General features: G+C 38.3%; 1 protein-coding gene across 8 annotated transcripts in view; it reads left to right on the top strand.

The window, feature by feature from the left end:
- The window catches only part of RBMS1 (RNA binding motif single stranded interacting protein 1), a 147,490-nt gene extending 136,922 nt beyond the window's left edge, over window positions 1-10,568 (top strand). For all 8 annotated transcript variants that reach the window (XM_087949877.1, XM_087949876.1, XM_026674545.2 and 5 more), the window contains exons 10-14: window positions 1,715-1,765; window positions 3,299-3,409; window positions 4,865-4,945; window positions 6,267-6,351; window positions 7,803-10,568. In XM_087949877.1, coding sequence (XP_087806003.1) covers window positions 1,715-1,765; window positions 3,299-3,409; window positions 4,865-4,945; window positions 6,267-6,344 — 321 coding nt within the window. In that variant the 3' untranslated portion in view covers window positions 6,345-6,351; window positions 7,803-10,568. The remainder of the gene's footprint in view (window positions 1-1,714; window positions 1,766-3,298; window positions 3,410-4,864; window positions 4,946-6,266; window positions 6,352-7,802) is intronic.
- Window positions 10,569-19,851: the final 9,283 nt, after the last annotated feature.

Here is a 19,851-nt window from a genome sequence, read left to right on the forward strand (position 1 = left end):
CCTCAGATTGTTTATCAGATTTGCCAAAAGAGAACAGTCCTGCCCCCCCAAAAGCTTCCTTACTCCCTATGAGAATTAAGAATCTCCCTAAAATTGTACATTAGTACATTTTATAGGAAAGGTCCCTGGAGTATTTATAGATTATTTTGTAAGACTTCAAGTAGATATCCTGTTTACTTCCTTTCTATTTAGTGCAGGATCTCACAAAACATTGGGAGATAAACCCAAGGAACCTTCCTCAAGGCTGAGGAAGAGAGTGAGCAATCTCACACTTTCTTTAACCCCACATCTCCCTTGGGAATGCTGTGTAAGATCAGACTCCAGAGACCGTGCTAGCTTTATTGGTTTAGAAGAGGGAAAGAAAGAAGAAAACAAAAACAGTGTTACGGAGAATGGCTAAACAACTACCTTTTCCTCTTGCCATCAGGGAGTGAAATTGGCTTAGTTAAGGGCAAAGGAACTGTATTCAACCAATGTGGGATCCCTGCCCAGGCTCTGCTCAGGGTATATTGATTGGCGATTGCCCAATGTGCTTGGGAGGAAGGCCCTGCCAGACAGGAAGGCCTGGGGAAATCAATCCCACATTCTATTGAATCGCTTTTGCAGACTTCACTGGCTGCTATTTCTGAGTCCTTCCTCCAGATGGCGCTTTTGAGCAAGGGGTATGGATAAATGGCTCTGGTTCTCCCTGTTCAAAACCAGACTTAAAGGTAGTACTTGTGTATGCAGAGAATAAAGGAGGGGGGGGTGAGGAGTTGCTTCTCTTTACAGCCTGCACAAATTGTTCATAAAGGCCAACGTAATTTGTACCCATGCTTATCCAAACGAGATAAGAACCTGTGGAACTTGCCATTCTGAATCTTTCAGTATGCTGTTTTACAGTTCACTGAAAAAGAAAATGGAGGTATGAACACCTAAAAGTTGTTATAGTATTAAGACATTCATAGGCAGCACATTTGTTTTAGATAGAAACTTTTCAAGATTTTTTTTTCCTCAAAATGTCCAGATGATCCTTATCAGGCATAATTTCCTCCAGTTCTATCTGTCTGATTAAGCTCTATTAACTGTTCCTTTTATCCAGAGCATTCATCCCAAATAAAAGCAAAATAACTCCCAAGTCATGTTTACAATGAACTTTTTAAAGTTAACTGCAGCCCGAGTTGGACAGCACTAAGGCTCAACAAATAACCTCCTCTATTGTAAATCCCAATTGGTCTTTTCAAAAAAAGGGAAACAGATGTTACCGCTTAGCCAGACCCCTCCCTCCCCTTGGTATCTGTGAAAACTCTGTTGAGGAGGTCACATCCTGTACTCTTGCAATGTCAGATCGGGATTGCTGGTATTCAGCTTTCTGCTTATGGTTAAAAAAGGGGAGGAACTGTTTATGGCTTAATCATTTGTCATCTCCTTGTAGCATTTGAAGGTACCGCACTAAGACATTTAGATTGGAGGGGATTATGGTGTCTTCTAAGTGAAAGGTAGTGTGAATTAACACAGTCTTCCAGGTTGTCCTATATTGGCACTGGAATTTTCACCTTTTGCAGCCCACATATAAGTCAACTTAAGCCCACTTCCCAACCTTGAGGCTTCAAAAGGTGTGAACTTAACGTTATTGGAAGTTATATAACTGAAGATACACTGAACATTCTGTAAGCTATTCATCCTTAATACAAATTTGTTAAAAATGTTTTTTGTTTTATTTTTTATTTTCCAGGTGCAGAGTCCCTCCTGGATGCAGCCTCAACCATATATAATGCAGCATCCTGTAAGCATGCGTTCTTTCCCTTAATGTTGCTCTGACTCTGCTCTTGAAATGGGAATGGGTAGGAAATGATTTTGTTCCCATTTCTATAGGTTTATGTAGTCAAGAGCTGGATTATATAAATCCATATAGCTACATTCTATAGCAGGCAGAACCTATTGCATACACTAAATAACCATCCAGAGTTTCTGGGAGTCAGGCATCAATCTAATATAACATTATGCAATCCATCACTGTTGATAAAAAAAGTAAATAATTTCATCTTATCCTTAAGGCCCCTAATCCAAGCAATGAAGTGACTGTTGGGTCAATTCTATCCATCTGTAAAACTGGGATGAAAACTTATGAGTCCTGTATACTGCTTGGAAGATACTAGGGTGATTTATCAGGGTTATTATATACCTGAAAGGCACTTGAGGATAGCTATAAATACATACATACATACATAACAAACAGGTGTGTGTGTGTGCTTGTGTGCCTGTATCTTTAGATACATAGTTCCTGACAGGAAATCCTAGATCTATCACTTCTGAAGCTTAGGAGTTCACTTAGGAAATGTGCTCACTTCTCCCACTAAATTTAGTTTAGAGAAACTTGCAGTCTATATTTGGGGCTGGGTGATATCTGTACAGCCATATATGGAGCCCATTATAAATACTTCACTAACTGCCCTGGTAAAATAACTTGACCAGAAATATTCTTACCTATAGAACAAACTAGCCATACTGGATTAGACTAATGTTCCATTTAATCCAGCATCCCGTTTCCTGCGTGCTGCAAAGAGTTATATTTATTGGCTTAAATGGTCCCTTCCAATTCTGTGCTGGATAGACAGAGGTTTCCAGGAACATTTTTCCTGTAGAGAGCTTTATCAGTGAAATGGATCCAGGGACCATACATCCATTTTGGTTTTTTTACTTAAGGAAGAGGGGAGGGGAGAGTTTGTGCAAAAAGTGGAATTCCCAACTATTGCAGTAACAAGATCCATATGTTTTATCTAGAAAAAAATGGCCCTTTATAGAAGGTAGAAAACACTCAGGAAATTCCATGAAGGTGGCATTTTCCTATGCCTGAGGAAATGGAAGATTCCCCCTTCTATAGCATTCAGCAGAATCCCACATATTTACTTGTGCCTTAAGTTGTGATAATCTTGCAATGAACAATAATTTCATAATTATGTGGATTTCATAATGTTCATCTTCCAGCATCTTTCTCAACCAGTCATTGAAAAACCCAGGTGTGCTATTTAAATAAAGATCTTAAATTTAGTTATTTGTTTTGTTTGTATCCTGCCTTTATTATTTGCACAAATAATTCAAGGCAAGAACGTATACAGCCCACCTTGTTTCCCCTATTTTCCACACAATGACAACCCCTGTGAGGTGAGTTGGGTTGAGAGAGAATGACTGGCTCAAAGTCAAAATATATCTTACTGAAACTGTCCTATAAAAGCGTCTTACACATGCAACTTTTCTAGAAAAGAATGGAAAATCCACATTAGGAAGTGTTTTAAATCTGTCTCTTTCATTCTGGTAGGGGGCTGTATTAACTCCTTCCATGGAGCACACCATGTCTTTGCAGCCGGCATCAATGATAAGTCCACTGACCCAACAGATGAGCCACCTTTCATTGGGCAGCACTGGAACAGTATGTAGCCAATTCCAATAAGCTCCATTAATAACCACTGTAAAAGTTAGCTGTCTGTTTTATGGCATTTTCACTACCTGGTAAGAGTGCATCCAGTAGAAACCCTGTCCATATGGAACATGGACACTAGCAGATTTGAAGGGTGAATGTACCTGATTTCTTCCCATATTTCTCCAAAATACATGATCTTACAGCTTGATAGCAGTAGTGACAAGAGCTCTTGAATCTACTATGATTTATCTGCCAACAAGAACTGGCATTGTAAGAAATGTCTTGCAAAGAAAAAAAATTAAAATGCTGTTGCCAGTGATTTGGTTAAAATGATTTTGGAAACACTTGATTTTTTTTCTCCATGATATTAAAGCAAAAAACCCTAAAACCACACTTTTACAGGTAGTCCTCGATTTACAACCACAGGTGAGTCCAACATTTCTGTTGTTAAGTGAGACATTTGTTAAGTGAGTTTTGCCCCACTTTACGATTTTTCTTGCCACAGTTGTTGAGTGATAAGTGGGCCTGCACTGCAGTGGATAAATTAGTAACCTAGTTGTTAAATGAATCTGGCTTCCCCATTGCCTTTGCTTGTCAGAAGGTCGCAAAAAGGGAACATGTGACCCTGGGGCACAGCAAAGGTCATAAATAAAACATCAATTTTGATCACATGATCATGGGACTACTGCAAAGTCACAACTATAAAAAATGGTTATAAATCACATTTTTCAGTATTGTTTTAACTTTGATCACTAAATAAACTGTTGTAAATCGAGAACTACCTGTATTTTTAATAATCTGAGAGCATGCATTCTTTTTCTGCAATAGCAATAGCACTTAGACTTATATACCGCTTCACAGTGCTTTACAGCCCTATCTAAGCAATTTATAGTCAGCATATTGCCCCCAACAACGGCCTTGGAAGGATGGAACGCTGAGTCAACCTTGAGCCAGTGATAATCGAACTGGTGGCAGTCGGCAGTCAGCAGAATTAGCCTGCAATACTAATGCATTCTAATCATTACACCACCACAGCTTTGTAAGCTGCCTATAGAATCACAGTGGATGAATTAGGTGGCCATATAAATTTTCTTAATGAATAATAAATACCGTCATTTGCTAAATTTATCATAGTTTATCTAAATAAGTTATAACACGTTTTCTACATTACTCCATCCTATCCATCACACATTTGGATGAAAGCTGTATCTACTTTCAAATACACTCTGTTTTGTCTGGAATTATTAAACCTACATTAACCATGGTTTGCCATTTCAAGTATGATTATGAGTCATGGATAAGCAAAAAGAGAAGAGAACTCTTCCAAGCAAGTCATGTTGCACATCATATTTATTGGGCCTTATATCTCAGATGTAAAAATGCTTGAATGTGCTTATATTTAAGATGCTAACATGCTTGCCTGTGCTCCATTGAGCTGAATATATTATCTGCCTTTTTTTGTAGTACATGCCTGCCACAACAGCTATGCAAGGAGCTTATATTCCCCAGTATACACATGTTCCCACTGCAGCTGTTCCAGTTGAGGTGAGAAAATCTTTACTAGTCAAAATATATTACATGATTGCTGTGAACTCTTGGTTGTTGTTGTTTTGCTACTCTTATTGATGCATCATATTTTTAATGGTATTTAGTTTTTTTATGTTTTAACTGTACATCGTCTACAGCCGTGATGGCAAACCTATGGCATGCCTGCCACAGGTGGCACGCAGAGCCATTTTTGTCGGCACGCAAGCCACAGCAAACTTACCTCGCTGCGCATGCGCGCACCTCACAGCTGGTTTGAGGCCTTTTTCGGCCTTCCAGAGGCTTGAAAAAAGCCTCTGCAGGCTTTGCAGGATGAATAATAGGCCCATTTCATCACTTCCTGTCATACCAGAAGTGACGAAACAGGCCTATTATTCATCCTGCAGAGGCTTTTTTTCAAGCCTCTGGGAGGCCGAAGAAGGCCTCAAACCGGCCAAATATCAGCTGTGAGGCACAGTGCAGGTAAGGGGGTGGCGGGGGGGAGGGATTGCGCGCACAGGGGGGACATTGCCTTCTGGATGCTGGCACACGAGCGCGTGCACACAATTTTTGGCACAGGAGCCAAAAAAGATTAGCCACCACTGGCCTAGAGTTACTCTGTGAGTGAGTTGGGTGATATCTAACTTTGACAAAAAAAATAAAATGAAAATTCTACATATGCCTTCTTAAGAATTTGATTAATAGGGTGGGATAAAAGCAACTATGGTAAGAGTGAGTGTGTGTTTATGGTTGTTGATGTCTTTGTAGAGAACATCGTAGAGAACAGTCTTTGTAGAGAACCAAAGATGCAGTATCTTAAGAAAAATGGCCAACTATAATATAAGTAGTCCTCAACCTAACCCCAATTGAACCCAAAATTTATGTTGCTAAGCGAGACATTTGTTAAATGAGTTTTGCCCCATTTTACAACCTTTCTTGCTACAGATGTTAAGTAAATATCTGCAATTGCTAAATTAACACAGTTGTTAAGTGAATCTGGCTTCTCCATTGACTTTGCTTGTCCAAAAGTCACAAAAGTTGATCACATGATCCTGGGACACTGCAACCGTTATAAATATGAGTCAGTTGCCAAGTGTCTGGATTTTGATCATATGACCATGGGGATTGCTGCAATGGTCATAAGTGTGAAAAACGGTCATAAATCACTTTTTTTCAGTGCCATTGTAACTTTGAAGTGTCTTACAGGACTACCTGTATATGACATCACAAATTTTAGAAACTGTCTTGATATATTTTCTTATAAAATATGTTCCATAACTCAATTGAAGAAATAATAATTAGAATACCTCTCACAATATAGCTGGTGATTTTGTTTTAACAGGAGGCCAGTGGTCAGCAGCAAGTTACAGTAGAAACATCCAGTGATCATTCTCCATACACTTATCAGCAAAACAAGTAATTGTGAGGTAAAATTTTGTCATCATATTTCTCCAGAAGTGTAAAAATATTTTCTCATCCCAAAATAGAAGGAACTATAGACTCTGCTAATAATTTTATGAAGCCAGTGTGAAATAATTCTGCATTTGGTACCCTGAATGTTTTCTCAGTTCCTACAAAAGTTGTCTGCTACAACCATGAACTTGTCAAGGAAGTTTCCTTCTGTTGATTATAGAAAAATACATTTGTTGTAGCAAATTTGTATTAGGTTGCTTAGGATATGGACCTCTAGAATATCTATAATAGAAACCCATTCTTATAAAGCCATATTTTAATATTTGAATTTAAGAATTTCCTTGGATTTTTAACTTGCCTTCCAATTAACATTTTAGGAAAATATATCCAAGTATTATCCTAAGTATTTCATTTTAATTTTGCAAGATGTCTTACCCCCTACCTGAAAATGGGATACCGTGTTTCTCATAAATTAAGGCTGGGCCTTTTTTTTTTTTTTTGAGCCCTGAAAAAATGGCTAGGCCGTCTTTTCTGGAGTGACTTAATTTCCCCCCCACACGCAACCCCACGCATCACCACGAGGGAGCTTCTATCAACCGATAGAAGCACCCCGAGGGCAGAATCACCCGCCGCTTCTATCGGCCGATAGCAGTGGCCTCGTGGTGAGGCATGGCTGCCCGCGGGGTGCTCTAGCCAAGGCTACCTGTGGGGCGCTCCTAAAGGCAAGTTTCCCCCCCACACACCCTTCCCCCCATTTCCCTTCACCTCGTGTAGTTCAAGGGATGTTGAGAAATGGTGGGGAACACATGGTTTAAATAGGCCCAAATTTGGGGGGCGGGGCTTAATTTAACCTCATGAATATAAAACTGCTGGCCTTCCTATGGTGGTGGGGCGTATTGTTGGAGAAACATGGTACTTTTATATATATTTGGGAAGCTCACACTTCTATTTCGTCCACATAATAATATGAAATATTTTTATTAGATCTCATATCTACTTAGAAATTTTAATATCAAATGTAGATTACATGCATGCAGGTATCAACTAAACCATGGCTTATTTCACTAATTTGGGAATTCTTTTTTAGCCATTCTTTTTGTAGCTATTCTTGTCTCTGTGAAATGTGCTATGAAGTCCTGGAAATGGCTCAAAAAGAAATTGAAAATAAGCCAGGGAAACTACCCCCAAAGCATGTCCTTTTTGGGGATATCATGTCACTTCACAGGTGCACTTTGTAAACCAATAATAAGCCCTTGTTTAAACTGATATACTTGCTTCAAATAAACAATAGTGTATTCATTGCCCTTCATTCATACGTACCTTTGGGCAAGGTGTCAACTAAGCTCCACATAGAAGATTTTCCCCCTTTAAGTTTATAACCTCAATAAATTTATACAGCAGGCTGGTTATTAGGAATGAGGTCTTTGGGGATGAAATGTATTTTTACTCTTTTTTTTTTTTTCAGATACGTTGGTGGTGACCTTGCTAGAGAAGGATGCAAAGGCTGAAACAATCATGGATTTTACTGATCAATTGTGCTTTAGAAATTATTGACAGTTTTGCACAGGTTCTTGAAAAAGTTATTTATAATGAAATCAACTGAAACTATTTTTGCTATAAGTTCTATAAGGTGCATAAAGAAAAAGAAAAAAAAAATCTTAAAATTCATCCTAGTAGCTGTTCCCTTTCCCTCCCCCCTCAAACAGGTTTATTTTAGTATGAAATTTTTTATCAAGTGTTATGACGCAAAAAAAAAAGAAAAAAAGAAAAAAAACCTTTAAAAATAATTCCGGTCACGCACAGCTCAAAATGGAGACACATCCATGTGCATGACAGAATCCGTCTCTTGGTTTATTTTTATTTTGTTTTAATTTTTTAAAAAAACGTATAATTTCTTTTGAAGTTTAAATTAGTAAAACATCCATGCTGATGTTCTGTGCTTGCTGTGTGAGTCTCGCTCTAGTGCAGTGTTGCAATTGTAGGGTCTGTTTTCATAGCTTTCTGTTTTGTTTTGTTTTTCTTTAAAAGTAGTCTGAGGTGTCTCATCTTTTTTCTATCAATTCCAATTTGCCTTAACTCTTTTAATGCTGTAGCTGTTTCAGTACGTAGTCCAAACTAATGGTGTAGAATGCTTTTGACCAAAGCTGGTCTATTATGCCTTGTAAAACAGCAGGATAGGGCTTTTAAGAGGTAGTCGATAAAAATTGCTGAAAAATCTGGCTTTTTAAAAATGTGTAGTAAGTGTTTTTAATGATTTTTTTTTTCCTCACATAATAATGTAAGGTTGTGAAATGCAAGATTGGGGAATAGGGAAATGTTTTGTGTGAAACACATTTTTCTGACTGGGGAAATTTTAATAGAATAAATCGTTTGTAAGGCCTTATGCCAATTAGTTTTCCTCTGCTAGTTAGGAACTCTGCTGTATGATGCAATGTTAAAAAAAAAAAAAAACTTTTTGCCTTTTTTTCCAGAAGCTAATTATGTTTTAGTTGTAGGGTGGGGGAGTTTGGGCGGGGGAGGGGGAGGGAATCTGCCGAATGTTTCTGTCCTTTCTAGTAATGATAATGCTTAAGAACAATGCTGTACTGAGACCTAGCAAATAGAGGCATTTGCTTTTACAGCAAAGGCAAAAGCTAAAAGACCTTTTTCAAAATATAAGCTGAGATTTAAGTAGAAAATGAATGAGATTGGGTACTCGCTCTCTATATTAGGTAAATAAAGACTTGGCACTTTTTAAAGGTAACTTTACCAAAGAACAAAAGAGCCAGTAACTAATAATTCTGAATTGTCTCAGCAGTTAATGTCTTCTGTACTCTTTTATTTTTTCTTTTTTTTTCTTTTTGCCGGACCAGTTTGCGGTTAGAAGAATGTGCCTTTTTTTGTACATTTGCATTTAGGTTTTATAATTTTTAATTGATGTATGGACACAAACAAACAAACAAACAAACACAAAAAGCATGAAGGAAGACTTGGATCCAAGTAGTGCCACGCTTTACATCATCACTACAAGTGTTCAGTGTAAAGAAAAGAAGAAAAAAAATAATTTTGAAACTATGAAATTCCTGATTTCACAAATACACTGTTATTTGTACTTTTTAATGTATTAGATAAAAACTCACTGCTCTTAAAAGCTCGTTTTTATTATGATCGCATGTGTAAATTAAGTTGTCTTCCAAAACTGTGTACTTGTCTGGTCAACTGTGTATGATCAGTTATCTACCTCAAGGCTTATTTCTTTTTCTAATGGGACAGGTTGCTGGCCCTCCCTGTTACCACAGACCAAATCACCCTAGCTCAGGAGCTAGGCCTAAGCAATTCTTCTTTTCACTTTTTGTTTCCTTTTTAGTTTTTAAATTTTATGTGAGTATTCAAGTACAGATGTCAGTGACATTTCATAGTTTCAAAAGTCAATGCTGCTCTGAGAAGTGTAGATTCTAATAAATTACATAGACATAAGAAATATGTTTTGATTTTGTTTTCTATTTTTTTATTTTTTTTTTAAAGAAATAAAGTTGTGGTATTATTGGTTCTATGCTCCCTTGAATTGACTGCTTTGTCAGAGTTCAAATTCCTTGCATCTTGTTTCTTGGAGGTGGCATGTTTCCCAAAAAGAAGAAGAGGAGTTATTTAATACTTGGTCTTTTTCAATTAGCTAAACATTGAGTTAAAACAGTGTTTCTCAAACTTGGCAACTTTAAAATATGTGGACTTCCAACTGTCAGAATTCCCCAGTCATAATTGGATGTGGGATTCTGGGAAATCCACACATCTTAAATTTGCCAAGTTTGAGAAACACTGGGTTAGTGGGAGGAATAGATGCTATTGGAAAATCTGAACTAAGTGCCATACTCATTATCTGCTAAGATTTGCAAAATGTATCCTCTGTACATAAAAAAAATAATCAATTACTTAAACATCACATAGTAGACAGCCATTAAATTATAAAAAAATAATTTATGAAGAAAGACCTTTTGTACAGATTGAAAAAAAGATTTTCATAGAGATATCTATATGATCAAGAGAGTTAATTTTTTATTTTTGTTTTACTAGTGCCACAAACTTGCCAGTGGTAACTTATTTGTCCGGTTCAAGATAACTCTGTCATTTTGTTTCCTAGGACTTGTTGTTAAATGCCAAAAGACATTTTTGAACTGTAAATTTGATTAGATTGTTAGCTTTTTTCTGTTTTATTTCTTTTGAAAACTTTTGAATAAAAAACATCAAAACAAAACCAGACTTTCTCATGCTTTAAAAAAAACTATATAGATTCAGCTGATAGTTAATCTTTATAACATCCACAAAGTTATAACATATTGCTCATTATTTGAATATGCTTTACTGACAATATTTACATAACCTATCAAAATATTTTCCTCTGAAAACTAAAGACAATGTTCAAAGCTCTCTATCCTCCAGAAAATCAACATCAAAATACAGCAGCTTGCCCAAAACATCCAGAAAACTTTTTTCTTCATCCCTCCTTTCCAACTCCAGAACAAATACACCATACTTAAAACATTTGCTTTTTCCCAACAATTTTGAGTTTCTTGCAATCGAATGCTATTCTGTGCCAGTTCCTACCCCAGCACCAACATTAGAACTAGTCAGGTCTAATGGTTAAGTCTCCACACTAGAAACGAGTAAATTGAGTTTTAATCCCACTTTAGCCATAAAAGCCATCTGAGTGACTTTGGGCCAGTCACGCTCTCTCAGTCAACCTACCTTACAGGGTTATTGTTGAGAATAAAGGAGGAACAAGGTGTGTTATATGTTTGCTGTTTTGAGTTATTTATAAAAATAATAAAGATGGGATAAATACAGGTAATCTTCAATTTACAACACTTCATTTAGTGATCAGTCAGTTACAGTGGCACTGAAAAAAGTGAATTTTGACAATTTTTCACACTTGCAGCATTCCCATGATCACGTGATCAAAATTCAAATGCTTGGCAACTGACTCATGATGGTTGCCGTATCCTGGGGTCATGTGATCACCTTTTGCAACCTTCTGACAATGGGGAAGCCAGATTCACTTAACAACCTTATTGATAACAACTTCCATTCTATTGGGAAGGGGGAGGGGGGGGGGGGGAGGGACCAAAAAAAAAAAAAAAAACATCAAGACACCAAAAGAGTTGCTCGGGGGGGGTGGGCAATGAAATTATAATTGGATGGTGTGACATGGTCGTTCTTCTTGTCCCCCTTCCCCGCACACTTCCATTCTGAGAAGAGCCACGTTCTCCTTTTTTTCCCTGACCAATGTGTCTGATGATGAATTATTTATAGTAAAAATATTGTTTCTGTGGATTCTAAATGGAAGAGTCTCTGAAAGTTTCTTCTTTGCCGGAATAGGAAGGTGCGTTTTCTGTCTTAATTTTAATATGCTGGCCAAATATAAGAAAGCTCTTTTATTCTTGCTGGACTGCTGCAGTCACACTCCTCATTTTCAATTCTTCTCAGAAGCAGAGTAGTTTACAGAGTAGTCTTTCTAAACTGGTTCCTTGAGCTGGCTGCTTTTGCTCCAAGATTATGGGGCACATGATGGTGTGCATAACTTGGTTCCCCTGAGCAGAAAGCCAGGGCAGAAATCTGGCAGATTGCAAAGTACCATGAGCATCTGCTCCAAATGCATGCTCTGGCATATTTTCCAATTAGTTTCCATGAGCCTCCGAGCCATGCACTGGAATGGAAATGCCAAGCTTGCACAAGAGACAAAAAGGTTTCCTCTGTATTCTTGGATGTTGATGGGTAAAGGGTAAAATGGGTAGAAACAAATTTAGGAATTGAGTTAGAAGTATTTTATAGTTCACTCCTATCAAAAGCTAAGAACCACCTTTGCTTGCATTTGTGTTTAATAATAAATGCCACCTTTCTTACTCAGCTTCTTGATGAGGATATGCAAGCAGGGAGAGCATCCTGATGAAATTGGCAGTTTGGATAGAACTGTAAAACCATGCCGTCTGGCTAGAGCAGGGTAAAATACATCCTTCATGCAATGACTTGCTAATATGACACCCATAGCTACTATTAGTGGATTCCTTAAAAATGGCATTGCTGCTTGGAGATGCTGGGACATCTCCACTTTGTTAGCAGGGGGAAAGAGGATATGAGATTGTGTTAGGATATTGAATTTAGTAGCTGGAACAATAATGTGTATAATAGGCCAGAACACATAGTTGTAGTTGATTAGTTAGAAAGTGCTAACTCATGCATCATGCAATCTACGCTATTATTGGTTGCTGTAAGGGGGGTGTTTCCCTTCACACACACACACACCCCGCCACTATTACAAGCCAGTTGGTGAAAAGTGAAAATTTTGATTGTAATCGTGCACATGTGTAGATAACATTTTTAATGACTCAGCCATGCGGTAAGATGGGCAGCCATACATTTCATACTTACATTACATACCTACATACAATGTCTTTAAGCATCTTTGGTAGACCAAAAGAAAACAATGATGAAAGTTACAAAGATGTAAGAGTTTCAAACAGGAATGTTGCAGTGGGGTAGGACAGAAATTTTAAACTGATTGTGACCTTTTTAGTGTTTTAAGTGTACCAATTAACTATACTGCTGTTTCTCTTGGTCTCCTTCCATCCACATTCTGATGTTTATGTATTATTTATATCCTCCTCTCTGTTGTAGGGATATGTGCATCCCTAGTATAGACTTCAGGGTCTTCCAGATACATTGGACTTGTAATTCCCATTGTTCCTTGACATTATGGTCCACCTGTAGAGGTTTGCCTTAGTATTTGATTCATAGAACGCTAAGAAGTGATGGTTTTGTCCATCATTTTTATAAATCTCAGTCAATAGCAGACTTACAACATTTTTGTGGTGTTGGAACCTTACCCTCACTAGGACACCCTCTTATTCTGACGGCATCTAAATCAAGGTGTACTATTAATGTATTATAGGAGCACATCCATTGTCTCCTAAGTATTAATATAGTTCATACATTCTACAGTGGATAGCACTCCCACGTAGACTTTATAGTGCTTTACAGCCCTCTAAGCGGTTTACAGAGTCAGCATATTCCCCCCAACAATCTGGGTCTTCATTTTACTGACCTCAGTAGGATGGAAGGCTGAGTCAACCTTGAAGCCCCATCAGGATTGAACTACTATCAGTGGGCAGAGTTAGCCTATAATACTGCATACTAACCATTGTGCCAGCAAGGCTTGTTATTTGTCCACTTCTACAATACCGTAATCGATGATGGCTTGACAGCTTGATACAACACAAGAAGTCAACAATTACATTATGGCTTAGCACAATGATTCTTAAACGGGTAATTTCTCCCAAGAAGGTAAACTGGGACATAGCCTGGAGCAATTTGCATTTGCTTTGTGAATATCCAGTTTGAGGCTGTCCAACAAGAGTCCAGATTCTTTTCTTTTTCTTTCTTTTTTTCCTTCCTTCCTTCCTCTCTGTTTCTTTCTTTTTCTTTCTTTTTTATGGGAGTAACATCAGAGCCCTGGAAAAGGGTAGTTGAGTCAAACGGTTAAAGAACCACTGACTTAGCAAACTGAGAATAGCAAACATGAGAATGGAAATATTTCGGGGGTAGATGTCCACGGTATGAAAAGTGAACACCAAGTAGGGATGTGTGTGCTCTATATTCACAGATCCTCTGTCCATCTTTGACTTAAAAGGGCTCCTATGGAGAAAAAAAAAAATAGAATCCAGCTACTTTCCTACCTGCCCATCCTTGAAGGACAGACAGTCTTTTACAAAGTGAAGGAGTTTGAGGAAAAGGCAGGTACTCCTTCAGTTTGAGTAGGGGGTGAGTGGGGGAGAGAGACACGAACGGTTCTGGGTGAATTCTCTGCCTGAAACCATTTTGCAGACGCACTAAAAACGCCTGGAAAAGTAGTTGAGGAAGAAAAGCACTTTCCAGCGGGGATTGCGGCGCTCATTGATTCCAGACGGTGGTCACGTGACCAGCCCTCCCTCCACCAGCGCGCAGGGCGGGAAGCTGTTTCTCCTCATTCCCCCCCCCCTCCCACTTCTCGGTACCTTAAAAGGGGAGAGTTGCGAGGCAAAGGCTTTGAGAGGTCAAGCTTTTCTCAGAAGGGCCTCTCTGCCCTCAAGGGCTGATCACTCCTGAAGTGCCTTCGCTTTACTGGCTGAGCAGGCATTTCCTCTCTTGGCTGGTTTTGGGAACAGAAAGGACGCCGAACCCCAAATCCCCCCCGGTTTTCTCAGAAGGGGGTGGTTTCGAAAGCGTTGTTTCCTTTCGCCGCTAGAGGGCAACTGACAAGCAGCAATCCATGATTTCTGGGTGGTTTTTTTTTTAACGTCTGGCTGAGAGATTCAAAGTTTCCCATTAAGTGGGTGTGGGGGAGGGAGGTGGAGAGACGGATAATAAGCTATAATGCTTCTATAACAACACAAGAGCACACAATAGATACAAACTCAATGTTAACCGCACCAAACTTGATTGCAGGAAATACGACTTCAGCAATAGAGTGGATCAATGTCTGGAATACTCTACCCGACTCTGTAGTTTCTTCCCCAAACCCCAAAAACTTTAACCTTAGACTGTCTACTATTGACCTACCCTTTCCTAAGAGGTCTGTAGGGGAATAACGCACCAACGTGCCTACCGTCCCTGTCCTATTGTTTCTCTTATTCTTCTTTTATTTTTCTTATATGTACCCATTTCATGTATTCACAACTATGTATACACTTATACTTATTATCTTGTAAACAATTGGCAAATCAAATAAATAAATAAATAAAATAAAATAAAACTTGGGTAATGAAACGTCTGCAAGCAAACAACCAAGCTCAGAGAACAAGGAGGAATCCATGGTTCAACCCTGATATTCTCTCCTATTGGAGGCTTTGAAATTGCTTATATAAGTTAACATCGACTTATAAAAGGGCCGAATTATATGATGACACAATTCAATAACCTTGTAGAACTTTCCAATGCCAGTAATATTGCCTTCACTTGGAATATAATATATATTTTGGAAGAGTATTTTCAACATCTTTTGGCAAATACGACTTCAGCAACAGAGTGGTCAGTGTCTGGAACACACTACCTGACTCTGGTTTCTTCCCCAAACCCCAAAAACTTTAACCTTAGACTGTCTACTATTGACCTCACCCCTTTCCTAAGAGGTCTGTAGGGGGCGTGCATAAGCGCACCAACGTGCCTACCGTCCCTGTCCTATTGTTTCTTTTATTTTTCTTATATGTACCCATGTATTCATAACTATGTTTTTACTTATACCTATTCTCTTGTAAGCAATTGACAAAATAAAAATAAATAAATAAACAAATGCCCAATTCCCAATTCCCAATAATGTGCAGAGATTTTGGGAGTTACGCAAATATAGTTATGGTACATTACCATGCTTCAATTATATAATAATGTATCGAAAATCACTTGCAGCTCAGAATAAAATCCATCATTTAAAGCAAAGATGAACAAATCAAAGTTAAATAATCTTTTATCTGTTTATTCCTTCACAGTTTAAGATTATGTATCATAATTATATATAGCCCCAATAGCGATAGCAAAGCAACAGCAGACATTGAAATTTGGAGTAACTAAAATTTGTCAGGCGTCAAAACCAGGAGCCAGGATAGAATTCAAAAGTTTAGTCCATACACAAGAATCTGATCAAATTTAGGTCAAGGCAAATTGGCATTAGATAAGAGTCAACAGAATTAATTCGGGACCTGGAGGTAGGTCTCATGTGGGAACACAATGACTTTAAACCAGCGATGCAACCACCCCGGGCTCAGCCTGATCATCTACCAATTTGAATGTTTATTTTTCTAGCCCAGTCCCAATAGAATATGAACGGAGGATTCTTTTCTAGGTCAGAATCCTGGAAAAAAAAATGCCAGCAGTTTGTAAAAAAAAAAAAAAAAAGAATTACGGTATATATATGAGCTTTATGTATGCATCAGATTAGTTTTTGTAGGTCAGAAAGTGCTACTGCCACCGCTTCCACCTCCCAAACCCCCACAGACAGTTTAATGTAGAAGAGCAGCGGCCTTCAAATCTAGACTAAATCAGCATCACTTCTTCCAGGTGATCAATACTTCACAAAGAAAGCAATCAAACCACATTCCCTTTCTATTTTATTTTTAGTTTTCAGTTCCAGTTATGTTCGTTATCCTAGTGAGTTAAAAAAAAAAAAATCTGAACGTTGCCACTGAGAAGGAGATGCATAGCCACCAAGGCAATTTCCCTCAGTTGCAGGTAAAGATCCCACCCCACCCCCTGAGAAGAGACAAGGCAGCTTGAGTTCAGAAGTCAGTGAAAAAAATCTTTATACTCTTTTAAAAAAAGTCAGGATATCTATTTTCCATATTGGATATAGTAGGTAGCAAAATGTGTATCATAACATCATGAAGCAAAACTTGTGACTTGCATGCTTGGGCTAGATTAAGGAAAGAATTTGGCTTTTGGCGCTACTGCTTGTGTTATCATTTTGACACAATCATGTTCTTGCTTTACAGATAATCCTAGACTTACAACAATTCACTTAGTGACCATTCAAAGTTACAATGGTATTGAAAAAAGTGACTTATGACCATTTTTCACATTTACAACAGTTATAGTACCCCCATGGTCAGTTTAGATACTTGGGAACTGACTCATATTTATGTCAATTGCAGTGTCCCAGGGTCATGTGATCACCTTGTGTAACCTTCTGACAAGCAAAATCAATGGGGAAGCCAGATCCAATTAACAACCATGTTACTAACTTAACAACTGTAGTGACAACTGTAACAAGACAGGTCACAAAATGGGGTAAAACTCACTTAACAAATGTCTTACTCAGCAACATAAATTTTGGGCTCAATTGTGGTCCTAAGTCAAGGACTATCTGTAGATGCTTATGTTCTGTGTGATTTCAGATGGAGCACAATGGATTTGGAGAAGGATCAGTTCAATTGCAAAACACAGGACAACAGCTCATTGCAACTGCAAAGGAATTGCAGCATTTCTATTGCTGTTACTATTGCAGAAGTAAAGTCAATGGTTAATCAGCATAACAATATGGTTTTGGTGGAAGTAGTTTAAAACAGGCACAACCCTGGAAAAGACCAAGGTAGAAGAAGACAAAGAAATACAATAGGAAAGGAAATAATCTTAACAGAAGTGAAAAAATATTTACATAATTCCAGTTTTTCTCCCCCAAAAATATTTCTAAATAGATACCTTCTCAGAAGGAAAAAAAAAAAAGAAATCATTTTCTAAATAATGAAGATACTTTATTGGATTTTGAGAAGCTCTAGATCTCACATAGCCTAATTCTGTTTAAACAGCCCATCAGACAACATTTAGATGGGCTATCAGAAATATGATTCCAATGACAAAAGGTATGCAGAGGAAGTCATTTCCACACTCCTCTTCCCAGAAGAACTGAGTGTCTTCTGACAGATGCATGTTAGCCAAAGATAGCCAGGAAATCCTGAAATAGTTTTGAATGACACCTCTATCTATAAGCATTGCTATGAGTGGAAGATAGAGAATATTAAGCTTGATCCGATGAAAAGTATAATTTAGTGGGCAATATAATGGAATGGATGAAATAAAAAACATTCCTCAAATTCTCCTTTTAGTGGAAATATTTATTTGTTTGCGGTAAGGGCCAAATTAGATAATATTTTTTTTAATTTTATTTAAAAGCATATATGGTTGCCCATCTCAAGTACATTACACAGGATGGCTAATAATAAAAACAGAATAAAATTATGATTACCAAAATGTTGATCCTTGCTTAGAGGGACCTTACATAAGTGGGGAGGGAGAAACATACCTTTTATATAGAAAAGTAAGAGTTTCATTTCCAAGATGCTACTTTTTTAAGTTGCTGAGATGCCACCTAGTCTAGAATGCGGAGAAGGAAGAACATGGCAGAAAAACAATATTGTTCAGGAAGAATTGGTACATCCATGACCTCTAGGAGGCAGTATAGTTGTAGGCTTCTTAAATCACAGGTCCACAGCCCATTTAGCCTCTGCCTAAACCTGGTCAGCCAAAAAACAAACTATAGGAGCATGAAAAGAAGTTCATGTTCAGGATATTCCAGCAAAAATAATGCACGATTATTTATGGTTGACCCTTACAACAATGGATGACGATGGGCCCCAAGTGACTGATTTGTACAAAAGCCAAGTTATTCCCTTCAAATATTTGTCTCTTCCACCTCTACTTTTCCCCTTAAATCTGTGTTTTGCAAAATTTCTTCCTGATCCCATGGACTGCCACGTGATTCCATGTTCTATCAGTTGAATGTTTTCCCTCAGCCAACCTCATTAATTTGCAAATCAATCATTATTTAAGTCTTATTTGCACCTTGATATTATTTTCATGGTGTTTCTTCACATGATTATCTTTTGAAGCTAAAAGGAAAAAGGAAAAACAAGCTATATGTGAAAAGGGATTGCATTTGATGAGCCATTGGTGATGATACAAATGCTCAGCTTACGTTACTTCTTCAGTGCTTAGAGAGATCTTACAAATGAGAGAGTTATTTTTAGATACACAGGGTGGGGGGAAGAGGTTTATTTGTCTACTCTTCGATCTTGCAGTTGTTATTCATATGAAACCACCTTGCTTTTTAGTTTATACACCTTCAGGATATAAAAATCTGCAAATTTTAGGGCCGGTGGACTCACTTGGAATTTTGAAAATATGTCGTGGGCACACTCATACATTGGGGTTTAATGCTTGCCAATTCACGGAAAGACAATAAAACTGGCTGTCAACCGGCATGGGGGATCTGGTACAACTGAGGTGTGGCTGGTGGCTTGAGGTCACTCTGTTTTTTTTAACTTTGTTACTCTTTTGTAAGAATTTTATGATAGTTATGGTTTTTTTATTTGTAAACCTCTCAAGAGTCACTTAGACCAGTGGCCCCCCAGCCTTTTGGGCACCAGGGACCAGTTCTATGGAGAGAGGTTTTCCCGCGGACCAGAGGGGGTGTGGTTTTGCTTGCTGCCTCCATCCCACAGATGGATCTTCCCTTGTTTGCATAGCCTGGTTTCTGGCATGGCACGGCCCAGTGCCAGTCCATGGACCAGGGGTTGGGGACCCCTGACTTATACAGTAAGATGCGTACTATAGATAGATGAGAGATAGATGAGAGGGACGGAGGGAGGGGGGGAGGGAGAGGGAGGGAGAGAGAGAGAGGGGGAGGGAGATGCCAGTCACAACAGTTGTTTGCAAGGTGTCACTCTACCTAGTACTACAAGAAGGCTTCCTCTAATTCAGGGGTGAGCCAGCAGAAATTCTGGGAGTTGAAGCCCACAAATCGTAAAGGGGCAATAGTGGTTCCCCCCCTCCTGCTCTAATTCAACTGGCCTTTTGTATTTTGCTGAGGAAATGGACACCTGGGCTTTTGCCTCCCAAAGTCAATCTGTGAATGGGGTTTAGGAACGGCCTGGACAGCCGGTGTAGAGGAATTATAGAGGAAGCTATTCTGCAAGCAAACTTCATCTTTAAAAAAATAAGAATGGTCTTTAAAAAAAAAC

Source organism: Notechis scutatus, chromosome 1 (assembly GCF_049901735.1).
Source record: "Notechis scutatus isolate UNSWTSFEM ecotype Mainland chromosome 1, rNotScu1.2, whole genome shotgun sequence".
Classification (NCBI taxonomy): Eukaryota; Metazoa; Chordata; class Lepidosauria; order Squamata; family Elapidae; genus Notechis; species Notechis scutatus.